The 11,130-nt window shown below is 46.8% G+C and overlaps 1 protein-coding gene across 1 annotated transcript; it reads right to left on the bottom strand.

The window, feature by feature from the left end:
- Positions 1-4,027: 4,027 nt before the first annotated feature.
- On the bottom strand, positions 4,028-11,074 carry LOC104516235 (protein kinase domain-containing protein, cytoplasmic-like; the record flags this gene model as incomplete). The annotated part of the gene is made up of 6 exons (XM_010160508.1): positions 4,028-4,131; positions 5,493-5,669; positions 7,311-7,415; positions 7,510-7,589; positions 8,684-8,955; positions 10,952-11,074. Coding segments are annotated over 6 exons (861 nt in total), but the record flags the coding sequence as incomplete, so codon positions are not given.
- Between the last annotated feature and the right edge of the window lie 56 nt (positions 11,075-11,130).

Below are 11,130 nucleotides of genomic sequence, written 5' to 3'. Positions count from 1 at the left end.
CTTACCCTCAAAAGCCATTACTCCTTGTCCTGTCACTATATACTCTTGTAAAATGAATTCACTCTAAAGTCCTACCAAGCCATCATGATGGGCTGTTCTGGGTACTGGAGTTACACTTCACTAATTCCTCAAACTGGACCCCAAACCAGTTCTTTCAACCCAGTAGGACCAAAGTGCTCTGACTTCTAGCCACAAACACCAGTGCTTGGCACATGAATTAATAGGAGACCTTACCAAAATCAGTGTTAACCCAGATGTGTGATTTGGGCCTCTGATAAATTCCTGTTTTTATCAAACGGCCCAAAACAACTTGAACGTTCATCTGTTTGAATGCTGCTTAGAGCATCACCGAAGCCTGCAAAATATGTAAGAATACAGGTTTGAGGTTCATTGTTATTTGAACCTTGCCTGATGGTTTTCCTTTGCTGATCTCAGTCCCCCTCACTCGGCTTGTCAACCCGTCATGAAGTCACCAGCCATGTAAATGCCTGCACAAACACCCTGAACATGAGTCATGCGGCATCTGTTGCTATTTATTAAACTGTGGTTTATATCTTTGGAGTACATGGTATTATCCTTTATGGATGTGGCTTTATCTCTGTTATTACAATATGGAATTAATTAAGAATATTAAAGTTTGTGTTTAAAAAATAGTATTCCTAACTTTTATCTGTGGAGGAAACATTTTCATATCCATTCTCTCCTAATGGCAGCATCCTTTGGGAAGATGTGATAGACACATTTAGGTAAATATTATTCCTCCAGCACACATGGTTTCCATTGCCATCGATCCCCTGCTGTTTCCTTCCAAGCACTTTCCTCTGTTACATATTCCACAATGGTGGCTGAAATACTGATCAGCGATAGCAGAGACAAATTGACTCCAGCAACTGGGAGTTTTAAGGGCACCGAATGTTTATATCTGCGTTTTGCATGCACCGTAGTTACTGAAATACGGTTTTTAGGGGTGGACAGAAATTTTCTCTGCCATTGGCAGTCTAAAGCAGCTGGAGGCAGTTGTATTTTAATAAAAGAACAGAATGAATAAAGAATGAGTGAGATGGGACATGAAGACAGTGCAGTGCAAAACAACCACATGGCCCAAAAGCTGTAGAGAAGATGCTTCTCCCATAGGCTCACCGGGTGGTGAGCAGCCTGGGTGCTCCGCACAGACCTGGTGCTGCAGCAGCATCTGAAGCTTAGGGGTCACAAGCCGATAGCTGGCAGAGCATGAGTTCTACATGCTTTTAAAGTGTCACAGCCATCAGAGAAAGTTTCTTAGCAGATGATAACAATAAGAAGCCGGGAAAAAGCAGTGTGGGAATCACTTTTTCCAGTGACTGTGTTTCCTCAAAGGCATGTCAAGCCACAGCTCTAGATGCAGCAGGGTGATAAAACACTTTCCTTCCCTGTGCCTCAGCCAGCATGCCCTGGGCTCCCTTGGACTGTGGTGGGATGTCACCCCAAACCAGACTGACGCCAGCATGCCCACCAGGCGTTATGTGCCGTGGGGAGCTGCACAGAGGCATGAGGAGAATCCATTCATACATTTTTATCAGCGTATTTGCGGCATCTTCGCCATCTCTAGCACATGAACAGAATTGGACATGAATGTATGCCTGTGCCCTAGCTATTTGTCTGTGCTGGCACGATGACTGTGCTCACAGGGATCCAGGCTCCTAGGAGGCACTGTCCCATTTGCAGGGGCTGGACTAAATGTCCTACAAAAGCCACAAAAGCAGATTGAGCATTGGGATTCTTTGAAGCCTGACTTCCCTTTTTATTGGTTTTTTTAAATGATTATGATGATTATTTGTTAAGCCCTGTGTGCTCAAAACTTTCAAGGCAGGATGATGTGGTTTGCTGCTGGAACCTACATTTGTCCAAGCAACACTGCCATACCCCGAACCATCTGCGGAGGGGCTGGACCTGACTGCCTGGCTGGCAATCACACAGTGAAAGCTTTGTGGAAAAATTTGCCACGTGAATGGAGCATCACACGACTAAATCACACAATGTTTTTTTTTACCAGAAGAGATTTTTAGGAAGGCAACATCTCTCTAACACAAACTGGAATCATTTCAACTTTTGCATTCTTTCTCTGTTTCTCTTCCTCTCCGAGGTGACTCCGGGCTGGCCCTTCCCCTTCTTTGGGGAATGTACTTCCAATTTATCTCAGGAGGCTGAGAGGTATGTCATAAACTCATTACCTCTTGCTAATGTAAAGCACCACACAGCAGCTGCCTGAAGCCCTGCTCAGTGGGGTCAATGTAAAACAATAGCGGACCCCTGGCAGGACCTTTCCTTCAACTTCCACAGGACCCACTGTAATGGAGAGAGCTGGTCTGGCTGTCCATTTAAAAAGCCTTGCCTTCACAAAGCCTGCAGCAATGTGGCCATCACTAAAAGCCTTCTTGTTGTGCTAACGAGGAATGCTCATTAATTGATATCACTATCAGAGTCCTCAGTGTAAGCAGCAGGGGTCAGAGCGCATGAGAAAGGCCCCATGCAACGGCATTGCTGTGGGTCCCCAGAGTACTAACCAGCTGAAAGGTGAGCGCCTGCCCTAGGAAGCCAGGGCCAGGCCATGAAGAACACAGCACAACCCCAGGCAAGAGCTCAGGCATCCCTAGCTGAGGGGTACCCCAGCTGCTACAGGGGCCCACATGGGAAGAGTCACACCATGGTGGGCTACAAGGACTCAATGGCAATGTCCCAAGAGACATTGTTTCCCCTCAACAGCGTGGACTCAGTGGAAAACTCAATGCAGCATTGCACAGAGGCTGCAGTCTGGGTCTCCTGCACAAGGACAGGGACCTTCCCTTTTGGGGTGTGAGGTCAGCGGTGATTTGGGCTTTCCCTGACCATGATAGATGTAGAAGATGAAGATGTACCGTACGGTCACTGCTTCCAGGCACTCCCGGGAGTGGCACGTTATGCTGCCATCCTTTACAGCCTCAAATTATACTAACCCCCACCTATTCTTCAGAGGTCACATCATCGCTTTAGCAAGGGGCAGATGCAGGAGGGTCTTGAGACCAGTCTGTCTCTTCTGTGCCTGTGACCCTGCAAGTGCAGCCACAAAGCATCCGCCAAGATTTCAGTGTCCAAGGGGCTTGGGCATTCGTACACAGCTGAGCACACTCACAGGTTGTCCTCAGGAATGGGTGATGGTGCTAGGTGAGCCGAAGGTGGGCAACACTTGCAGTTGTTCATGTGGTTGCAGTAAAGACTTGGACAACTAAAAACTTTTCACAGCACGCTTAGAATAAACATAGTCATTCTTTATCATCCAGAGTAACGCCTTATACATAAATAATTTGAATGTCTCGCTCTTTCACGGAAAGTAACAGAAAAACCTTCAAGGTTGATACATGGGAGCTGGCACTACAAATCGCATCAGGTCAAACCCAAATCCTGCATCCGAGCATCCAGACGTTTGGTTCCGGAGCTGACCTATACACCACCTCCCCCCGCTGCCCTGGAAGGAACTAAATCAGGACTCTCCTCAGAAGACCACCCCCATCATCAACCTCTGGTTATGGGTCCCAGCCCTGCAACCTCGACCCATGGCTGAAATCCAGTCCTTCACATTCGCAGTGGTACGAAATCCTGGTCAGCAGCTGCAGAAGGAGCCATTGCCTTCTCCAAGGTGTGTTATCCATGGGTTTTTGGAGATGCCTGAACTAACTAAGCGTACATAAGCTGGATCCCTTGCAGTTATTTCTATTTCTTGGCTAACAAGCTGGTTACTGAAGCAGCAAGGCTTGGTATTGCACAGTCTAGCGATACTTGACTAAAACTGGGAGCGTTTAGGTGGAACAGCAGTGTGGGAACAGATAAAGAAGCTAGTGGGGCTGCAATGAGAAATGTGAACTTTGATCAAGGAGACAGCAGCAGTTGACTCTATCTGAGCTGGCAAGGGGATCCCATCCCAAAGCAAAATAAACTGTCATTCCTTTCAGCAGATGAAATTCTCCCCAGTGGTTTGCTCCTCTCAGGATCATTTTATGTGATCTCATTGTCTTTAAAGTCTTTCCCCAGAGGAAGCTGATCGTTTAATATAGACTATAGCATTAGCATCTGGTATTAAATCAGTCGGGCTACTCTGAAATGAGGCGAGTGGGCGTCCTGGAAAGGAAATAAAAACACAAGTTTAATAGAGGACATAGGTTCACCTTGACCCATGCTATTTATTGCAAAAGACACAGGAACACACTGCTCGCTCAATGGAGGGTCACTCCACCTTGCTATAGACATGTTTCACACTCCCAGATGCACACCGAGTGTGCACAAGGAATGCACAATCGGGCCCCAGAAGTTTTTACGTCTTGCTTTGCTTTACTGAGCTGCCCTAAGAGGGACTAGCAGGAACCCAACTGGCAAAAAGTCAGGCACTCAGCATTTCAGCCACGTGCTTGGGGCATCCTTGGCTGCAAAGATGCGCTGTAGAAAAGTGAGGAAGAAAAATTTGAAATGCTAACAGACCACAGGTGCAGGATGGCAGGGATGTGCAGAAAGGGTTTTCTGTCCCACGTGCTGCTTCTTCTACACCCCCACCGCTGTTTTAAGTGCGGTTCCTTCCAGCCAGGCACCAAACACAGCAACTAACAGCCACCCCGTGAGGAAGCCAGATGTGATCCATTAGGCACAACTCTCTCAATCCATCGCCGGTGTGAAACCGGCTTGAGGAAATTTACGTTGCATCAGTGCAAGTGCTCTTATGTCACTACTTTGCCACATGCCAATTGCACATGAAGCCACTAGAGAGCTGTGTTTTTGGCAGTTTTGGGCCTTTTTTTCTATATGTCATGTGAGCCAACAAGATGTGACTCTTCAGCAGCATCGCTGAAAACACTCATTTACCTCATCTAGTGTTTCACTTTATAATTAACAATTTAGCCCACAATTGAAGTGTCAGCTAAATGAGGTAATTTATAATAATTCTGAAAACACGCTAACTGTAAGAGGTTATAATCAGAGCTAATTACAAGGACGTTTTGGAAATCCATTGGATTGGGGCTTTAGTTTTGATAAAGGGGGTAATAACTTGTAAGCTATGATTCTTTTTGAATTATAACAATAGTAACCACCTCCTTTTACAAAGCTTCTTTCATCTCTAAAACCCCCCCAGCTTTTTGCAAACTATACATATACCACAGGAATTGTTCAGCCTAACACCATAGTGAAGCCATCTCTGCATGAAATAAGTAACTGTTCAACAACACTTAGCAGTCCTGTGCAAAATTTGTACAGGAAAGAATCTGCAGAAGGAGAATATCGTTTCTGTTGTGTGTCCTAACAAATATTCAGGGAATCCTTGGATGCTCACTGCAGTAGCCATCTGATCTTGAGAATAAGAAAGGCAGCTTTTACATATGCCTATAGACTCAAGGCACTATGGAAAGGGCGGCAGCAGCATCCCCACTCACAACAACGGAAGAAGCAGGGAGACCACATGGCAGCATCCCATCACCTCTGCCCAAGCTCACCTGTCCATGTCTGCCGCTGGGTGATGATAAAACTCTGACACTGAAATTGGGAGTTACAAATTGCAGCGGCTTCCTCAGTGCTGTGAACGGAGAGCAGGCATCCCAGGTGGCTGTAGGAGGGCCAGCACTTGTAGTCTTCTCTTTCCACTGTTCGGAAGCCCTTTAGGGAGATGTAGTCTGGGAACAGAGAGAGGGTATTTAGGGAAACTGTTTTAACTGTACTTTCAGAGACTAGTGACAACATATATAGAATCACAGAACGGTTTGGGGTGGAAGGGATCTTAAAGATCATCTAGTTCCAACCCCCCTGCCATGGGCAGGGACACCTTCCACTAGACCAGGTTGCTCAAAGCCTCATCCAGCCTGGCCTTGAACACTTCCAGGGATGGGGCATCCACAGCTTGTCTGGGCAACCTGTTCCAGTGCCTCACCACCCTCTCCATGAAGAATTTCTTCCTGATATCCAATACACACTTTGTATTTCACACTGCAGTGAAACCCTTACAGAGCTGCAACAGTAGAAGATTGAACTGACCTGCTTAGATGGAGTGGATGGAGCTGCAAACTTAAAGAAACCCAAATCCTGGCTTTTAGTTCTGCAGGACAGCAACTCCTCCATGGATACAAGAGAGGGGTTGTGGGGACAGGGGAGCGACCGCAGGGGTGGGTGCTGTGCAGACCCACCTTTCCAGCAGGGCTCTGGAGAAGCCAAACTCACAACAGCCTCTCCTACACCCCAGCCCCAACAGCAGAACCAGCTCCTCACAGACCCAGCACCAAGTTACAGGGGGCACATGCAGATCTACCCAGGAGATTTAGGAACCCTGGTGAGGGAAAGGGAAGCCAGATCCTGCTCCAGTGGGATACAAAAGACCTGACAAACATGAGCAGGAGATGCTGAGGCTATCGTGCACTGACTGCTAAGAGTCTCTCCCCATGTTCCCACACCTCCCAGATGGTGATCATTTTGGCACACTGCTACTGAGCCAGCTGTGAAGCCAATGGGTACGTGTTGTTGGAAAATACTGGCAATTCCTGTTAAAGCTACTCCTCCTTCAGTGCAACTGACTGGATAACCTTGCTCATAACTGCAAATTCCGGTCCTTTCACACATAAAGAGATTTCCTTCCACAAGTCACCATCATCACCCCACCATGGCAAGTGAGCGCTCAGGAAAATGTAAGCCACAGTAACCACTGGACTTTTGAAGCCTTCCTTTTGATTAGCCTCATCTGTGCCACCAAATGGGTCCTTTTCAGAGGAATTCACCTCACAGAGGCTCATTTATCTACCCACAGGTCCAATAGGATGGTCTTCAGAATGAAATTTTGAGGGTACCGAGGCCCTAGCCACTCTGCCACACAGGCAATAACATGTGCTCAGCAGTCAGAAGCAACCAAGAGAAATGGGAAGTTTCAGTATCAGCCTGGAAAACTGACCTACTGGTCCAGAGGGTAAAATGACCCCAAAGAGGGACCTGAGCGACTCAGTTGGCTACTCTGGGCTAGTTGCTTAAGCTGTCCCAAATATACTCACTTGAAACACTGATGCACATTATGAGAGGAGTATTTAGCAGCAGGGCAAACATATGTCCATATGTAGACCAGATTGCCTGCACTGCATTTACTTTGCAAAACAATGACATCTTGCGTAACACCCATGAAGAAACAACAAAAGGCTGCTCAAGAAAAGATGCTTTCGGTCCTTTTCCTAGTGACTAAATACTGACTGAGTGTATGGGAGATCAGAATTTGACCTGTTACCAAGTTCCTTACTCCCTCAGCAGTTATGTTACTTAAAGCCTTCAAAATCATGTACCTTTTAAATGAAGAGGTCTTTTCTGCAGATAGAGCCCAGACTTGTACAGATGTAAAACCTTTTCAAAAGCTTTCAGGGTTTCATTTATTCCATACCGTAAATCACCTACATTTAAAGAAGGAGATGACGAAGATGAGTAATTCCATGAAACACCATTCAGAGACTTCTACTAAAGAATATTACGAATATTAGCCGGTACCTGTTGCGTTCAGAATATCACTCAAAAAAGGCCGCAAAGCCGGTGGTGCAGAGTGTGGGAGCAGATAGGTGAAAAAATACCTGCAAAAAAATCCCACAGACTGATTAGAATACAGTGGCTTAATTTCCCTAGAGATGAAGCTGTCTGCATTCTCCTGTGACTTGATGATCCATATGAAACTAGGAAGTCTGCTTTGGTTATTAAGCTATGTTCCAGCACTTCACGGGCACCTCACAGAGCATTCCTGTGGGTTGGGCTGAGACTTTGGCTCTCGTAGCGCAGCGTGCAGCCAAGCACCGCCTGAAATCTACCTTGCAAAGGCTCACACAACGCAGCTCTCCTTCATTCCCCAGGGCCATTTTTGTGGACTAAGCAATGGATTTCTCATCAGAAGAAGACCTGTACGGAAGAAGATTCATGCAAGACCTTTCCCTTGCCCTGGAAAAGTTTGGCATTCTTATTACCCCTGGAAAGGCTGGACACTCACCTATTCATTCCCTGACCCTGCTAGAAAACTCCTGTTCTACAAGAGTTGTTTGTTACAGCAAGACTGTAACAATATATGCAGGGGTTTGCCCTTTATCACTGACTCCTGCAAACAGAAGCTCCCTTACTTCCCTGTACTTGACCTGCCAAGCATCGGCGGCGAGTGGAAGTCCTCACTCTTTTAGCTGGTGGCCTACACCAGGTCTCAGCCCGCTGCCCGTTCCCTGTTTCACTGCTCTTACATAGGTGCCCATATTCTCCGTAGGGAGAGACGGAGTTCAAGGGAAGAGTTAGCAAGCTTGTTCCCAACAACGAGGGCTCAAAGCTGGTGAGCTTTGGCAGGTAGCCTGTGCTGCCACTGCTTTCAGCCAACGTAGCCCATGGATGTTAAATGCCAGGGCTTGTTTGGCAAACAGTAAATTCACAGGTGTAAGCTTTGGGGCAAGTTTCTAGAGGGCGTTGAGGGAAAGGAGCAGCAGAACAAAGATACCTGCGTTCTCACCAGACAACAACTACACTATTTTCCTGCCTTATAAGGAAAATAAACTTACTTCAAAGCGATCCTCAACTACCCTTTGACAGAGGTGTGGGGGAATCACTGCACAGAAGAAACACGAGATGCTAGCAGCTACATGGCAGTGTGTGATCCCAACCCCACCAGGTTTTTGCCCCATCTCACTGGGCGTACCGATATGCATTGAAAAGATTCTTCTTTTCATTTATTCCTTCACATTTCCCAACCACAGAGCACTTGAGGGGAAAGCTTTTTGTAGGGAAGTCCAGTGTGCAGTCACTGTCTTCCTTGCAGGACAGTTCCTCGGTGCTGGCATCATCCATGTCCGTCACTTTTAGGTTTCCATCCACCATAACAAACTGCCTCGGCTGGAAATCCAAGAGGACTATTGAACCCAGGGGAGAATGTGCCAAGTAAAACAGCAGTTTCACAAGACTCAGGCAAATCTGAGAAAGAGAAGATGAATATGCATGGAGAAAAAACAGATGAAAACCAGCTATTAAATTGGAAGTAGAACAAAGAGGAGGGCATTAAATGAAATTAAAGGGGAAAAAAAAAAACCATATAGTACTTAAAAGGTAAGTATGTGTATACTACAAAACTTATTATCAACATTGCCACGGGATTTGACTGGTAAGTAGTTTAGCAACATTTTTTAAAAACATGCATATACAAAAAGAGACATTTGCAGTTAGAGGAACTAGAGGAGAAAGCTGTGAGGAAAACAATAGCAGCCTTCATGTTTCAGGAGCTATATTGACTTGCTAGCTGAAATCAGAAGGGTTTTTTCCCACTCTGGCATAGAATTAATACATTCCCCTCCCTTCCCCCATGCTGCTCCCTACAGACTGAGGCTCCGTGGTCATTAATACCAGATTCATGCCTTGATGCATCACTCAGCAGTATGAATTTAGGCACACAATCGTGCTTCTGAAGAATTAGCCAAAGCATGCGATGTATTTATTGCCAGCTTCTTTGCTTTTTATGTCAACTTTCTGGCAGCAGGGAAAGGTCAGACAATACCTGGTCCAGCAGAAAGCTCAGCAAACGTTTTCTGAACAAACCAGGGCTAGAAGAGCACATTTATAGTGCAACTGGCAGTTTGCTCAGGGAGCTTTTTGCAGCAGTTTTCATTCAGTATCGCGAGCCCTGGCACCAGACAATTGTCAGCTAGGTGTGCCAGGCAGACCCGCACCACCCGTCGCTGCTCCGATAGCGATCTGTGCAGGCGCGAGGGTTCGTTCACTTGGAACAGCTCGCAGGATCACTGGTATCTGATGTGGCTCATCAGAAGGGAATCCCATCTGTTTAGATGCCCTAATTAGGAAACAGGACTAGACAGTACCAGTGTAAATTCTGAATTAGTGTCTTCATCTGTCAAAGATTATTGAAATCTTAATGCCACCATTCCAGACCTTACCACCAGCTAATCCAGCATCATGGGTTTCTAGCTCTGCAGGAGACTTTGGCATATTTGAGAAGATGAGGTGCTGGGAAAGCTATGCAGAAGCCAGTCAGAAATAGTTTGTAAGCAGGAGTGGAACTCCACAGGCCACGAGAAATTACTCTGGAAGCTCTGATGCTATTTTAACTTCATTAGTGAGGCAGCCAGAAGACTCCCAGCTTCACGTCCTGCAGCTGAGCGAGCGCAGCAAGGCTCCTCTTCAACATTAAAGGACCACATGCAGGCAGGGATTTTATTTTGGGACTTCTGTTGTGGTTTTATTTTGCCCAAAGCATTTCTCATTGACATTAAGGTACCCGTGCTTGATGCTCTTTCCTCCTGGGAACGAAACAAGTAGCAGTGAACCCCCAGCTGAGACCTTGAGGCAAACTGTAATACAAGCTATAAGCAAAACAAGTGCCATGTCATGTGTCATTTATGTTCCTGGGGAGCTAAAGAGCCCCTATGGGGGATGCTTAGGAGCCAAGACAGATCTCACTAGCAGGGTTGTGATCCTAGCACCTACTGCACGAGGAAAGCAATTTAGTAGCGTTTGTACTAGTCATACCTAACGGGCTGAGACTAGAAATGCCATACAAACCCATGGTGGGGGCCAGGCTGCTCACGTGCTGCCTAAAATCGGCAATATGCAGAGAACAGTGGAGCGGTATGGAAGGAAAACTAGCAATATAGCGTAATACTGGGTAGGAATGAACCACCACCCCAGCCCTGAGCAACATTGTGTGGCTGTTTCCTTGCAGATGTAGCCCTCTGAAGGCTGCTTTAGAGAGATGGATAGAACAGCGCGGCCCCCGCCTAGGGCTGTTTCGATGTGATTTCGAAGGAGAGAAAGCAAAACGACGTTAAGGACAATCTGCGGGAGCAGAGGGTCAGCATGACAACGCCGTTTGCACCCGCAGTCACCACGGGCTCTTCGCCTTTACCCAGTTTGCTGTCTAAAAGCGACTGATAAAACTCCCTTTGCCTTGTTTTCTTACTTTAAATCTCTCCTCCCAGGGGGTCTGCAGAAGCTGGATCATCTCCAGGGGGGCTCCCAGCTCCAGCATGGCCGTGACCTGTATTTCAGGATCTCCGCTGTTCTCGTAGCATTGACCGTGCAGCTGCCGGGAGGGAAGGAGCGATGGTCAGAGCGATGCCGCTGCCGGCCCCGGCAGCT

This window comes from Eurypyga helias, unplaced genomic scaffold (assembly GCF_000690775.1).
Source record: "Eurypyga helias isolate BGI_N326 unplaced genomic scaffold, ASM69077v1 scaffold47321, whole genome shotgun sequence".
NCBI lineage: Eukaryota > Metazoa > Chordata > Aves > Eurypygiformes > Eurypygidae > Eurypyga > Eurypyga helias.
Note: the sequence above shows the minus strand (reverse complement) of the source record. Positions and strands in the feature narration are given on the sequence as shown.